Here is a 16,066-nt window from a genome sequence, read left to right on the forward strand (position 1 = left end):
CAGATTTCAGGAGCATCTTGCAAACAATTTCCCTTGAACAGTTATATATAATATAATATAATATAATATAACATAATATAATAACTTGGGCAGCCAGATGGTTTGGTACAATTGAACAAACATACTTAAAAACCACACAAACAGGAAATAAAATAATACCAGCGCTTGTCTCCCTGAACAGATTTCTGAACAAAGAGCCGTGTTTAGTCTGGCAGTCTGCCTTCTAGCAGCGTTTGAAGGAATTGAAATCAGTTCAAACAGTGAGTGCATTTAGCCAGTTGCTTGTTTAGTCATGCCAGCTTCACGCTCGCCATGAAATGACCCCACAGCAGCAGGAACAGAGGATGCCGCCATCATGTGAGGAGACCAGGCAACGCTAATCTATGCCAAAGAACAAACACAGGCCCGCTGCCCAGAGTGGGCTGGTGCGCGGCTGCTGAAGAAAGGCGCGAGACGGCTTAGGCTCAGAAATAACTGCAATACTACCGGTGAAATATAAAAAAAAAGTACATCATATATCACCTGGTTCTCATGACAGGGGCCCTGGCAGTACTCAGTGAGGCTCTCCACAGTCTGGTTGATGAGTCCGACGTTCTTCTCATTGATGTACAGTCCCAGTAGGCCCAGTCCTCCTGTGGTGCTGCCACAGATACAGTCCAGGAACTGAAGAGTCTCACACACCAGATTATAGTTGTTCTTGTTATTCTGGTTGCGTAAAAAGTTCTGGAGAAAGACGGTGAGAAAAATTAAAGACTCAAACAGGATAGCCTTCTGTTTGGGCACTCGTGTTATCACTATGGACTTGAGCGATGTAATGTACACATACCAAAATGACATATAAGAAAATGCTAAACCCAAAACCCAACAGGGTTCTTCTAAAACACGACTTTTTTTCTTTGAAGTGAGGACTAAAAATATACTTTAGCTTCTGGGTAGCATGGCTAGCAAAGGTAATCAATATCTGAACACCCACGCAGTGTCAGAATGGGCGAGACAGAGTAATTCAGTGCAGAGACCTTTCATTTAATGAAAGCCTGCCACGGTTTGTGGTGTAAACACAATCGGTGCAAGAAGGAAGTCTTCTGTCTGGTCTGCCGGAGTGAAACCAGACCAAGACATACGCGATATGGAAACAGCTGCCTCAGGAAGTTCTGCAACTGGTGCCTATTTTCAACGTGGTTTCGTTTCTGTATAAGTGAGTGTGGTGATTGAAATTCAGAACACAGGTCAGGAAATGTCAGCAAGTCAGGGGGCAACGAGTGGCAAAAACAAAAGCTCGGTCCGATGGCTGACCTGCAGATCTCTGTTATGGTTCTCACACAGCAGCTGCATGAGGCGCAGGATGGGCTGCATGATGGTGATGATGACGCTCATCTCGCCCTCCTCCTGGCTCTTGTCAGCCGCGGGGACCGGAGCGCCGTCAGCAGCCGCCTGGTGTTCCTCGGCTTCGGCCTCGCGGCGGTAGGTTGTGTAGGCCTTCTTGGTGACGGCGGAGGCCTCCACTAGCTGCTCCTTCACCTCCTCGGTCACCATTGCCACCACCGGCACGTCTTTCACTAACCACAGGTGCAGGAGAGTGAGTCAAACACAGACCAGTGGCAGTGAGACAAGTGTTGCAAATGAATGCAGGTGTGACATGTTAGAAACATCTACTGATTTTTATACTTGGTGAAAATGCACAGACGTCGTTTGATGCAAGAGAGAAAAAAAACACCTGTTGAATCAAACTGAAAAATAAGATTTTACAATTAAATGCTTCATTAAGAGACATAAACCACGGCCACGTTATTTGTGTTTTGCAGCAGCATAAAGCTCACAGTACAGAGCACTTCTCCAGCCCGTTGTTGTGTTTCGATGCCAACGTCTGAGCCCTGACCTTTCTTGCGTGCCGGCGTGTCTTTGTCCGCCGGTTCCTCATCCTTCTTCTTGCTGCCCAGGTCGCTAGTATTGACCGTCACAGTGGCTTTAATCTCCTGCTGGGCCAGCTTCATCCGCTCATAAAACACCTTGAAGAATTTCTCCGACTTGTTGTCCCCCGTTAAACGATGATAGAACGACCGCTGGAGGAAATGAAGATAAGAGTTTCCAGAGTTTACACACTCTTTTCTGCTATGTTCATTTTTTTAAGAATGATTGTGATGCCTAAACAAAATTAAAATGTATTTCAACCCCACATGGTCCAACATGCTACCAGCCATGTTTTCTTTCTTTAAGTGAGAATACATTTGTGATTTCTTGCAGCGACTTCTTATCACCGCCACACTGTTTTTTTATGCAGCGTTGCGTGCCGAAGATTTGGTTTGAAGAAGTTACATAAGCCTCCTCTCACAGAGCCAGGAAAGCATGACGTAAGGCTGCACCACGCTCACCTGATTCCACACTATCTGTTCTCTGTCCCTTGAACTCTCAACACGCCTCTGGCACACCGAGGACTACGCACACAAGTGACAGCAAAAACAAACAGCGGATAGATTTGTGTCAGGGGACAACACCTGAAGTCTTCTCCTGCACGAGCCTTTCAGCTATGCAGTGGAGAAGTTTGCTTTGCTTGCAGAGAGGCATGAGTAACGGCCTTATGAAGCCAGTGTGAGCAAGGACATGTCCTGCTAGATAAAGGGCAGTCTTGTTTGAAATCCTTGTACGAGGCTTGTTTTTCTGCAACAGGCTCATATGTTCTGTCCCATTTTCCTCTCAACAATCCCTCCTTACATAAGACCTGTAATCAGCTGAGTGGTTACAGTGAGGGCACACAGCGCCTCGACTCTAACCCTGTTACATCAGCCTACAGAGGCGAGCAGGGGGGAGAGAGAGGAAGAGGGAAAGAGGAAAACCCTGCCCTAGTTTTCCTTGCCAGAGCGGCACGGAGTGAGCGTGTGGTGCGAGAGGGAGGAGGAATGGTCTGGAAGTGGGAGGAGAGGTGAGGTGGGGTTGGGGGTTGGAGAGGGAGGGAGGGAGGAGGGGGTCATTGATGCAAGTGGGAATTATCACATACAGAGATTCTGGGGCAGTTTTGAAAGCCTGTTGCGTAAGATTAAACCTTTCCAGGTTCAGCTTAACTCACTTAAGTTTGTGACAGGGGGAAACACGCAAACAAGCACAGTTCATGGAAGCAACATATCACAGAAAAGCTTTGAAAATATGAAACAGTGGAACCCATTGAGACAGAATCTCTGCAGAATCACCTGACCCAGGCCCTGAGGGAAGAGGAGCACTTAATGAATTAAGTTGTTTTCCTCCTTCCGTTTATGCAACAGTTTCTTCTTGCCTGTTTTTTCGAGCTGCTAACATCATGTTGTTGACAAGATGAGGCCGTCCGCTGATAGCAATCTGATTATCAGCGAGACTTATGCAAGCAAGCATAATTCTCCAAACAGGTCTGGGACAGCATCTTTACAGGGTTACAATATTAAACCGACCTCATGACTGTGGCCTTAAAAACCCAATTTCTTCACCAGCGTGGAGGAAATAATTATCTTAACGCCCGTATGACGCATATGCAAAAAGGAAACAGCATGCGGCAACTGTTGCCCTGTGCTCCGTCTGCACAGTTGTTGTTTTTAACCAATCAAACCCGGTGTTTGTGATGCAGAAGCAACTAAAAAATAATCAGGAGGTGGCTTAAAGGATTGCACGGAGTGGCTCATCACAGGTTTAAAGAAATCATTTGAACTTTGGATGTTTAACATTAGCTGTCAGCGCAGGATCACATGTCCAAAATAACATAATTTAGTCAAAAATGAAGCGTTAGGCCTACTAATAAAACATGAGAGCAATGTTTATAGGTAAATCACTTATTGAGCGTGGGCTACTTTCCTGTTTGGATCTTAATTAAAGATTAAGAAGTGAATAACATTTATAATATTCAACGACGGTGCACGTTAAGCTTCTCATAGTCAACATGTTGAATGCTAGATATATGGGGCGGGTGAAAAAAGACCTTTGACATACTATTTTCTCCAAAAGTTTGCTGGTTAGCCTGTGACCCTTAGATAACATAAGAAAACAAACAACTGGACGCGTTTGGACGCGAGGGAGTTACTGGGACAGCAAATGAGCGACTGTGTAATGAGATAAGACGTGATTCAAAGATGCATTTCATGTTACATAAGGCAAAAAAGTCCAGATAACAACTTTAGTAGCCCCCTCTTATCCATACAGGCTGCTGAGTCATTCTACACAGAAAATGGTCAGTCAGCCAATCAGCCTCTGCTTTTTCCCCCTGAGGGGATTTAACCCTCTGCGTGTTAGACTCTTGAGTCATTAAGCCTCCTGGGAGCTGTGCTCATCCTGCTGCTGCCAGTCATGTTCAGCCCAGCAGGTTTACGTGGACTCATAATTTGTCTCCCGTTCTCCAGAAATAACACGGTGGCACAGCGGGGCCTCCTTTCCTTCTCATTCTGCACTTCCACGTTCTCTCCAGCTGCCACCCCAGCCTCCTGGAGTCAACACGGGCCGGTTATGTAAGGCCTGTTTATACCACCGGCTCTCCTTTTTCTTTTTTATCCGTCTCCCGCCTTAGCAGCCTGACACCTTGGTGAGTGACAAAGCCATCTCTGTGCCTATTGGAGGGCTTCGGTTGCGTGCGCTGCCACCGCCCAGCCGGTATCCACGGAGATCTGTTCTTTGAAGCCACGACAAGACTGCCAAATAGTTGGTTTAAATCAAAGCGAAATACACGTGATCGTGTTTTCTCAGAAACCTGCGCAGGCAACCGGCCATGCAAAGTCTATAAAGAACTTCGACAACAACATTAAAAAGATGGATATGCACGGCTGTGACTATACATAGCAGGGGCTTCTTGAATGATATAAAAGTTGTGTGCCAGTGTGCGCTAAAAAGAGAGCAGATATGTTGATGGCTCTGATGCCGGGAAACTCACTTTACAGAATCTTTTTAAAGCTTTCCAAGAGGTAGTGGTGAAGTGAACTTGAACCCAGAAGACGGGGAGGGGGGTTGGGGGGGGGGGGGGTTTGGAAAGGGGATGAGGGTAGCGGCGTGCCACAACAGGCCTATTGAGTAAGAGAGGTGGCACCTGTTTGCTCTTGTGACAGTTAGGGATCTGAGGCCAGGCAGCGCTGAGAAGGCGGATGGATGGCGGGATGGGAGGAGCAGAGATTTTACACTTCTACTCTTACATAACACACACAAACACTCTCTCTCTGTCTCTAAGGGCTGTGTTTGGAATAGGCTCTGCAGCCTCCAAGTATATCTTGCAATGTGTTTGCATGTGTGCATGTGCTGATGGGGTGTACTGATGAGTGTGGTTTTACACTATGGTACGCCGTGTGTGTGTGTGTGTGTGTCTGCTACGTGCCAGGTTACCTCCGGAGGGTCCCAGCACTCTGCTGCTTATCACTGAGCAACCTGGAGGGTGTAAGCATACGTGTCGCACAACGTGTTATCTTGTCCATGGCGAGCTGTGCAGGCTTCAGCTATTTTTGGCAAGTTATGTAGGTCGGTAACTAATGTTTGACATATGCATGCGGCTAAGGAGCAGTCGAGACCTTTCTTCTTTAAATATAAAAAACTTTACAAGATTACGAGTGTAAAACCTTTTTCCTACTTAGACCAACTAAGCATGAATATGGCAGCTTTACCACGTGAAACATGCCTGTGTTTCAGTTATGCTACATTAAGTGAAACACTTCTAGTGTATGTGCAGATGTCTAGATAAGCAAAAAAGGCTTTGTTTAAAGTAAAGTAGTGAGATTGCACAGTGATTGCACGCTGAGTTTTACGAGACACAGTTTGCATAAATTGGCAGGGCAAGACGTGTTCTCAGTTTCTGGTAATAACTTGGATCAGCTGCATTTACTGTAAAGAATGTCACCTGACATGCCAACAGCTTTTACTAGGATTTAAAGAGACAATCTCAAAGATGACCACATTGACTCTTTGGCGACACCTATGGCAATCAGTGGTAATTACAAGGTGAGCCTTTGAGACTCACTGCCCAGAGATCCAAACAGTGTGACACTAAAGCTTGTTACATACTCTGCAAGAGGCAAGAAATTTGTTCTCGGTCCTACGGCTGTGAGAACAACACAAAAGTTTGTTTTGGTCAGGTAATTTAAACTTAAAACTCAAGTGCCAAACTCCAGGGAAGTCCTCATAGGCCCCTCCCACTGCAGCATACATCACACAAGCTAAGCATTGTGGGAGATGCTGGAGACGGAGTTGGGTCTTGGCCAGTCGTTTTGACGACCGTGTCCGTTGGATCGCGCCGTTCATTCAGCATGCACCCACACACAGTATGATCTCTACCCAGGAGAGATTAGCAGTCACATTAGCGGATATTAGCGGCTAGCATTTCCGCTTTACCACATCAACCACACCCACTTCCAATGTCTGACCAATCACAGAACAGTAATACGAGACGACGCGAGAAAAACGTTCTGCGCGGCTGATGTGTCGGGAACAAGCTGCAAGAACAAAGAACAAACCTCTGGCTTCTCACGGTGTATGTAACACTCTTAACATCTGTTAGCACTGTTAGCAAACGCTTCCACGATAAGCAACATGTCTAGTCATCAGTCTTCTTATATTATTGTTCGGCAAATCTCGTCATGAGGACGGTGTGTGATTTTGCCTGGAAACGTCTCAGACACCCACTGCATTATACTGCAAATGGAAGCTCTTTCATGCAATTTCATTTCAGTGACTCATGGGCTCAGAGGAGATTATGTGACCTGATTTGGCATTCATTTAAATACAAGATTCAATTAAACGCGGGAGGACAAAATAGGGAGCTGTGGTGCCCTGGTTAAGACAGAGAGCTGGGGATAGGCTGGCAGGACTGTCCTAACACACTTACCCTATTCCTCAAGGCCGCCGTATCAAGTCAAGATAGCACAAAGCTCAAAGCCCCGGATGATTCATTCTGAAGCCAAGAAAAGAGCTCTCAATCTCTCTCTCTCTTTCTCTCTCTTATACTTTCCCCCCTCATCATTTTTGTTGGCTTGGCCCGGATTACCTTGAAAACAAACAAGCAGCCAGCTTGGAAAAATCTTGCGGGGATGTTTTTGTCCTGCTTTTCATTAAGACAACAAGAACCCTTCTGTTCTAAAAGGGGAGCAGGCAACCAATTGTTGTGTAAGACAAGGAAATGTGATGCATCTGCTGATATGTTGTAAATTTACTGCGGATCATACGTGATTCTCCAACAAAGCTCGCTTGTCCCCGTGTATCGCCGGAGGAGCAGAAAAAGTCTTTAAAAAACAAGCGAGCTCATTTATGAGCAGCTTATCAAGTTTTCCTTTTAACAGTAAGAGACTGCCTCAGCACAGATCTAGAGAAAAACTGTAGTAGTTAGGCAAACAAAAGGGTTTTTTGGCATTTTCATGAGCTGCCACTGGGTGTCTGCAGTATGCCCTGTTGTGAGGTAATTCAGTGACAACTCAGTAAGTCAGATAAGTGCATTGTCCTGAGAGAGCAGGGAATGGTGTTTCCCCAGTTTGCAGCAGAGTGTCTGAAATCCCCAGAATCTCTCCAGAGGCCTCTGAAGGGTTGCGCCTTTTATTGCCCGCTCTCCACCAGCAAAGCATGACCCAGTTAAGAGTCCGGTAGGAATGTTAAGAAGCCTGTGCCTCGGGGCGTCATTCACACAGGCAAGCAGCGGCTTATGTAACAGGAGTCATGTGAGTGCTTTTGTGTACTCTTTGGGAAGTCAGGTAGCGATACTATGCAAATATGAGCCCATTATGCAACGGTCCTGTTTATGCAAGACAACACACAAGAGCACGCATGCACAAACCACAAAACCAGAATACTCTGACAGACAGTTTTTTGAGCGGCGCACACACACACACATACACACACACACACACACACACTCACTCACAGTCATGCGTGCACGTATTCTAGTACACACAGCCGCACACACCCTGCAAAGCTGAAATAATGCAGAAGCAAACACGGCGGCTCGCACTCCTCTCTGCTTTCTGTGAGGTTTGCAAAGAGTTAGGGTTGCCGTAGCAACCCCTGGGCTGGCTGCGGGGAGGCGATGACGTGTTTGGCTGTGCAGCTTGGACCTCTCCCAGCAGACTACGGATCCTCTTCCTTTGTAGTTCATGGCCTGATATTACGTTTTTTGTTTTTTTTTCCACAACATTTACTATCAATAAGTTCAGACACACGGGGACAATATCCGCACCCAGCTGTGAAGTCTACCTTTTAAAACATGACCAGGTTGATGCATCGACAGCAGTCCAGTCAATCCTTTTCTTATGTAACAGCAGGTTAGAAGTGTGCACCTTCAGTTGAGCCCAGTAACCCCGTACTTGCCTGGATGACCGTGTTTCCTCCCTCTAGCAGTGCGATGGCCAGCAGTATGCTCTCCTGGAAGATCCGGTCACTGGTGGCGTTCATGATGAGGTCAATGACCAGATCAGAGGCTCCTTCTTTGTCCAGGTGACACTGGACCTCGGCCAAACTCAGCTCCCCTCGACCGCCAACCCCAGAGCTGACAACTGGAGCCACAGAAAGGGAAACTGATTATCTTCCATGTTAATACTGAAGCATTCAGATACCAGAAGGGGTACAGATATTGAGATTGACCGTTGACATTATACTTTTATTAATCTTCATGGACGTCTTTATCCAGAATGAATAACTACAATGTGTGCTACGCTAGCTCAGCTAACAAAGAGTGCAGGATGCTGAGAACAAAACACATCAGAGTTAGGTGTTCAGATTATTAAAGCGAGTGCACTTTCAAGAGGGATTAGCAACAGTCCTCTGCAGCAACAGCAACTTTCATTGTTCAGCAAAGCACAGCAGTCAATAACCACAGAGATGCTTTAATCACATCGTTCCAATCAGGTTTGCATGTCCTGATATTTTCAACAAGCCACAGGTGTCATCTCTATCCATTCAGCCACAGCCACAGGAATACATCACAACATGAGCCTGTAATCCATGGAGATACTTTAACTGCTGCTACCGCTGGCTAGCCGAGCCGGCCAGGGAAGAGTTGGTGAGATAACGGCGCCCATCAGAGCCATCTCTGGCCGTGCGAGCCACTGAATCAACAACACATCCCATTCTAGACGGAGCTTGGCTCTCCGGTCGCCTGGCAACAACACGGCCTACGTTATGCCGAGGAGAGAGCCAGCGTGCTCGGTGGCCGAGCCGAGGTCCAACGGCTTAATGGAGTGCAAGGCCACGGCTGTCAATAATACCACTTTTACTTTTTTTTCTTTTTTTTTCTCCTCTCCGTTCCAAAACTGATGATATATGAGTCATCTCTGCGACGAGCGACTCACTGGAATGAATAAATGTCAGTTAGCAACACTTTATTAGATTTGTGAATGTCAGTCTCGACTTAGCGCTGATTGATAGATGGAGAGACAGAAACACCGCTTCGGTTTGTAGCATCAATCGTTTTCTGTAGCGGCCGTGAGCTCGATCCACGCCGTGTTTACTGCAACCCACTGGAAAAATCCTCACTGACGTCTTTCATTTGTTTTGCTTTGTAATCTGGGTAACTAACATTTCCGGCATGAGTGAAACTCAAAATAACCAGTTTGCTGTAAAATCGTAACTTGACTAAAAACGATTTAAAAAACATCATCATCATAATAATAATAATAATGTTGACAGCTGATGATCAGTTTAAATAAATCCATCCAACACATGAGGAGTGTTTTATCCTGTAAAAAAACTAATCAATCTATCATAAAAGCTAAAGAAAACCTTACATGGGTGAAAGCATAATTTTGGTTACTGATAAAATCTTAACGCAGGCTAGATTATCATGGAGATAATCAATACACTTTTTTTTTTTTTAATCTTTGGTTAAAACTACACAAAAGACTTCTGAATAGCTCAGAAGTACATGTTTAAATGTTTCTGGCGCCTTCCTTTTGTCCTGACTGGCCAGTAAACCCATACAGGACGACCCTCTGTATTTTAACTTTCAGTAACATTTCAAACGCATGACTAAAAACTTAATTTTGTCTGTGCTGTGCGTGGAGCTCGGTGCAGCCCTGGCCCAGTTTCCTAGAGTGAATCATTTATCATTATGACTATAACCACACACACACACACACACACACACGTACTGTACTGCTGCACACACCTGTAGGTGATTTGCCCTGTGCTCCGGGAGCAAGCGGCCCGTTGCTGAAGGTCGTGAGGCTGTCTCTCCTCTGGCCAGCTTTGACATTCCCATAATATCGATTGACCAGAATCTGCCGCAGAGCCTCGCCCTAGCAGGGAAAACGGATGTTAGTTGGAGAACGCAGATTTCTTTTCTCAGAAACTGAGCCGTAGACCAAAGTTACGGTGCTAATTTAGCTTTACAAAACCATGGAATAAGATTAAACTCACACTTATAGAGTAGTTTAATAGTAAGACATTAGACATAATAATAAAATAAAAGTTTAAAATCTTCATCATCAGCTTTGTTTTTTTCTCCATTCTTTATTTTGGTCCTTTCAGAGATGTTGAAGATGATAAAATAAAGTTTTAACGCACTGCGAGTGAAATTATAAATAGAATTAAAAACAAAACATAAGTTGACAAAATGGAAGAGCACAGTCTTTCATTTGGACCCTTATCATCTGACCTCAGTCGAGGATGTTTTAAAGGCAACACTGGGACCTCTGCGTTGCCCCTTTACTGTTCTGGTGTAAATCACAGCGGCCCCGTCAACTACATGACCCCTCCGTGTCCAACACATCGCACAAGCCGTCAGAGACAACCAGAGCTGATGCCCCCACCCATCCCCGCCATTGATCTCTCTCACATCTTACTTATTGTATAACTGACAGGGGAGTGAGTGCGTGCCATGCTGTGGAAGCAGTGCGACTGTGAGGGGAGTCATTCAGACGGCCTGGAGGCCTGGACCAGACCAAACACTGTACCTACCCTCCTCTGATCCTCCAGTTGCTTCAGTGGCTGGTTGGGATCAAGCTCCTTAAAGGTGAGGTGAGTTAGCAGAAAGCGTTAAAATAAAGAAAAAATAAATAAAGGAAGAAAGAAATTCAAAAAATAAAGAAAAAAAGTTGGAAAGGAAAAATAATTAGAAAACAAAACAGCGTGTTAATACAGTGCAAATTAGTTACTTTACTAGCATGCAGGAAACCGGGTGCAAATTCGATCATGCAGTTAAGAGGGAAGTGGTTGTGTCAGGGAAGATGTGAGGTTGACTCATGCAAGGCTTCATTCTACCGAGGACTGATCATTTATAAGAGAGTTTGTTTCACAGCTCGTTGTGAACACCTACGATTTCACGTCGTCGTCACTTTTTTATTTTTTATTTTTCCCCTTCATCTAATAAAAGTTCAGACTGTAGGCTGTATTCTCTGGCATGTGGCGACTCCCTCATTACTTTACAGTGACAAGGACGAGAGCTCCTGAATTATTTACACGAGAGGACGACAAGCTGACGGAGGGGGAGAAACACAAGCCATGAGAAAGAGGGAAAAAAAAAGTTACATAATAGAGTCGTGAGCTGCTGACACACACTGTAAGCACTGATATGGCGTGGAAAAACACCTCGCCCATGACTTCAACCCCCCCCCTCCCCCTTCCACCCCTCCACCCTCACTGCCACCCCACTGAAAGAAGGTCAGGAAATTGGACCTTGCTCAAAACGCAAAGAGCTGGAAGGAAAGATGAAGGAAGGCAGGAAGGAGGGAGGGAGGAGAGAAAGGATGAGTGGAGGTGAGAGGTGGTGTGCAAACAAGGGCACAAATGATATGAAATCCACAGAGGCAGCAGTGATGGGGTGTGATGCATGAGGGGCCTTCGAAAGAGGAAACGCATGAGGGTGGGTAGTGTCTTTTATCTGGTGAGATAAAGACACGCTAAAAACACCGAGCACAAATGTAAACGGGGTGTGGAGGTGAGCGTATAAATGTGTGGAAGATGATCTCTGAGCAGTGGTGATCAATAATGGCTCTTAAACACACCTCAGCAGGAACTTCAGGCTCAGGTGGAGGTGCCAGCTGATTGGAAATAAAAGGATGGTGTTAGTCAGAGTTAGAAAACGCTGCATTTGTCATGTAGCTTCTGCCTCCAAAGAGAGAAAAAAAAACTCTATCTAGCAATCTACTGATATCTGTGTCTAGATTCTGACAGCTCGCGACCGGCGACATACACAGCGGGACACTGCCGAGAGCAGGGGCGGATAGGAAGCAGACAAGAAGATGCTGCGGTGATTTCTTTCCCATGTAATTAGTTTTTATGGGGTTAGCCTGAAGACACAAGCGTGGATGAGAAGCAGCCTTAATCTGGTGCAGCGAGAAAGCAGAAGCTCTGTGTGCAGCAAAACAAAAAAGTATGCAAAGACTCGGTGTGTTCGGTATTCTGTTGTCCCGTGTCTGCACATTCACGTTTGTCGATTCGACGTGGAGAATTATTTATGATTTAGTCATTTTTAAACTCGATGACAATCACAGTAGGAAAATACAGTTAAATACAGAAAAAAGGACACAGCAGCGTTCAAGAGGAATAAATAAATAAATCCCTGATTAACAGATGTAAGTTTACACCTCAAATCTAATTTAGAATGGAAATATAAAATAAAACATGTATATAAAATAAAAAATAAAAAATTGTTGAAATAAAATGCACATGTGAGCAAAATAAAATCAAAGGTAAAAAAGTAAAATTGTAATTCCAATACAAACACAATTTCCCCCCTTTTCCCTTTTTTTCTATTAGATTTATTAAAATGACTTTACAGTTTTAATGAAAAACTAAAATAAAACAAACAAATCACTTACTACATTCGAGCGTGTAGTCACACAGACAGTTAAAATGTCACGGCAGTGGGGGGGGCAGCAAATGTGAGAAACCAAATAACAAACATGCAGCCTAACACGGGTACATCTTCCACTCTAGTCATGCAGCTTTATGCTGATTAATTGTGCAACTGGACAGGAATTTCCCCAAATCAAACATCAGTTAATGTCAACATATTGATTTCCACAGAAAATGGTGAAGCAGCTTTGTATATGTAGCACTCATCCCTGACAAGTCTGATTCAAATTAGGTAAAAATTAGCTGCTGTAACTGTAACCTGTGAAATCTGACCTTATAGTCAACATGTGTAATTTTTTATCCGGTATAATAAGATCATCCCTCTTGACCCCATCATTGCCTGCGTCAGCTCCACTTGTGCTTCTCAGAATGTGTGATAAAATCTCCACAGAGGCAATGCCAGGTGTGCCAGACAAATAAACTAAACGGGATTCAGGCCGTGTGCCGATACGGCGGCAGTTAAGGTCACGGAAGTCTCCGAGAAAATAAAAAAATCTGCTGCATCTTCTCTGGCGGGGCAGGCAGTAATCAAAGCAGCACCCTGTCTGGAATAACTAAGACCGTTAGCCCGAACTGCACAAAGCAGCCAGACGCAGTGAGTGCTGCTTTTCCTCATCATCACCATCATCATCAAGGAAACTTTTTAAATTTCAAAGAAAATAGACTTCAGCGAAAAAAGGCCAGACGGAGGGTTTGGTGTAGCTTTCTGCTGACAACAGAGAGTTGGCCTTGAACCTAGAGCAGAGCTCAAACCTTAAAAGGTGGTGGGTTGGCTGAAGCGCCCATTCACCACCAAAAGTAAGTCCTGATTTTCCCATGTCCCCCTCCCACCCACCCCCTCCCACCACATGTCTACACTGCATTGTCTAAACCGAGGTGCACCGCTGCTCCTGTCTTAACTGGAAGACGTGCCTGCTGCACTTTTATTGCCAATTACCGCTGAAGGTCACACATCAGTGGAGAGTTTAAATTTCCAGAAAAACACAGAAAAAAGAGAAAACATTGCTGGCTCTTATGTAACTGCTGCCTGAGAGCTGGCTGGAGCCCAAGAATCGTGCGGCATTAAGTTAAGGGAACTGGGACAGCGCTGCGAGGTGCTGAGAAATGTCTGCAGCGCCCCCTGTTGAGGACAAACAAACACAGCAGCCCGTAGCCTGCTTTCACCCTCAGCGGCAAGCATGAGGATAAACGAGGACACGGGGAGGCTATCTGAGGCAGTTTGGCAGAGGTACTGATGGGAGTGGCTCTAAAGTAAAGACTGGAAGAGCGGAAAGCATTGCTAAGAAAAGTAAAGGCCAAACAATAACGACTGCCAAAGGATCCACAGAAAACACAAGGAAGCAGTAATTACGAACGGTAATTGGTCAAGATAATGAAGAGACTGAACAGGAGCGCTGGACAGACTGACAAACACGACTGAGAATGCACAAACAGAAGGAAATAGCTCCTTATATAACCTTCAGCTCAATGTGGATTCATCCAAATCCTCAGCAAACCTTTCTACGTCCCCAGACAGAAAGAGACATCATCTCCGTGTGACCTCTTTAAAGCCCTTTCTGCCATTCAGACAAAGACACGCAAGTGGAGGAAACAAACCCATGCGGCTGATGATATGATCGGGCCTGACAGAGAGTCTGGCCGGCTGGTCAAGTCTTGTTTTCCCCTGGCTCACATTTTATCACGTTTCTATTTTGGGAAGAGTGAGATAGGCTCTCATTAATGGGTGAAAATTGAATTCCCGCTCTCTCATCACCCTGGCTGGTCGAGCAAAAACCCAGCGCACAGACTGGGCACGCAGCAATTAAAAGTATGATAGGGGTCTGACAGACAGCAGTGAAACGGACAGCTGCACTGATTCCTAGAGATCTTTGGGTGGGTGTTTTTTTAGGCGGGGTGGGGTGGGTGGGGTGGTGAGAGAGCAGCAGCAGGTTAAACACTTGGGTTACGTAACGGCTCCAGCCATAATGGCAGTTTATCTTTCTGCTGCCGCTGAGGGGAAGTTGGGGTTTTGTCCTGCCCGTCTTCCCTCTAAAATACCCGAAGACACGCTGACAGTCATCCGTCAGGGCACGGCGCCCTGTTGTTCATGTGCATGAATGAGTGGCACGGAGCATGTGCTGGGACGGGACGGGAGGGGAGGTGGGGAGGGGAGGGGGAGTGAGTGTGTAACATTCTTGAGATGCTGCATATCGGAGGAGCAGATGAAACAAAGTGCTCCTCTGTGGGAACAGCCTCGTTTTCGTGGAAGCTGGGGATTTCCATCGCTGCAGAATCAAGTGGCGCGTACGAGGAGGGAGCGGAGGGAGGAGGGAAAATAAAACACAGACATAACAGAGAAAGATGCTTCCTGGCAACTCTGGAAAGACCCTTTCCGACAATTTCTCCATTTCCCCCAGCTAACATATTTATTCACTTCCCTTATTCGCTACACTCTTGATTAAGTGGCTATTGTGCCACTGGCCTGTATTTCACCCCACGCTGTTATTTGCCTTCTGGCCTGGATCCTCCTGCTCTGACAATGCGTGCTTTCAGTATTTATCAGTTTAAATGATTTGAGTAGGCTGTACATATTAAGTTAGGAAACAAGTCCATCTCAGTCTCAACCGTCGACGTTTTTAAGAGTTTCCAAGTTTCTATTAACAGAGAAAAACTATGATTTTCATGGAGATTAATCTTTTGACATCCAAGCTTAGTATTCCTCACAGATCTTACAGAAAAAAGAGCTAATGTGGACCCTGGGTATGGCTTTTTTAACGTCAAACTACTACTTACAAGGTGAAGAATTAACTTTCATGTTTAGTTTGAGCCAAAACGGATGATAAATATATATGATATGGGTAAAAGTTCCAGAAAGGGGAGAAAAAGGGGAGTTGAGCCACTAGTTTAACATTTAAATATGCTTTCTAATAAATTAATAGAAAGCTCACATAATAAAAAATACATACAAACGCAAAAAGGATCCGATCAAACTGCGTGTTAACGATTTGAAATGAATTTAAGGTTTAAGGCTGACCCAGTTACAATGAATTATTCAGTCAGGAGGTCCCGAACCTGATAGGCCCAGACTGAAAAGGCTCAATTACCCCGGTAATCAAATGACCGGTTGAAAAGACTAAAAAGGGTCATCTTTGGCTGTGCTACGGCACATAAGGAAATGAAACAGGAACAGAAATTCTGAAATTATAATCTCCTAGAAAAATGTCTGAAGGTCGACCTCAGAAAGCTTAAGATGAGTGTTATTAAGAAAGAAAGCTGCGAGAGGAGGGAGACAAGAACATGGACTTCTTGACTTTTCAAG

At 45.2% G+C, this 16,066-nt stretch overlaps 1 protein-coding gene across 1 annotated transcript in view; it reads right to left on the reverse strand.

The window, feature by feature from the left end:
• The window catches only part of LOC311486932 (inositol 1,4,5-trisphosphate-gated calcium channel ITPR1-like), a 60,886-nt gene that overhangs the window by 21,820 nt on the left and 23,000 nt on the right, over nucleotides 1–16,066 (reverse strand). Inside the window, exons 36-40 of the mRNA XM_084542954.1 lie at nucleotides 10,079–10,208; nucleotides 8,284–8,468; nucleotides 1,877–2,060; nucleotides 1,294–1,556; nucleotides 523–723 (exon numbers count right to left, since the gene is read on the reverse strand). Coding sequence (XP_084399080.1) covers nucleotides 523–723; nucleotides 1,294–1,556; nucleotides 1,877–2,060; nucleotides 8,284–8,468; nucleotides 10,079–10,208 — 963 coding nt within the window. The remainder of the gene's footprint in view (nucleotides 1–522; nucleotides 724–1,293; nucleotides 1,557–1,876; nucleotides 2,061–8,283; nucleotides 8,469–10,078; nucleotides 10,209–16,066) is intronic.

Source organism: Chelon labrosus, assembly GCF_963514085.1.
Source record: "Chelon labrosus genome assembly, chromosome: 4".
NCBI classification, from domain to species: Eukaryota; Metazoa; Chordata; class Actinopteri; order Mugiliformes; family Mugilidae; genus Chelon; species Chelon labrosus.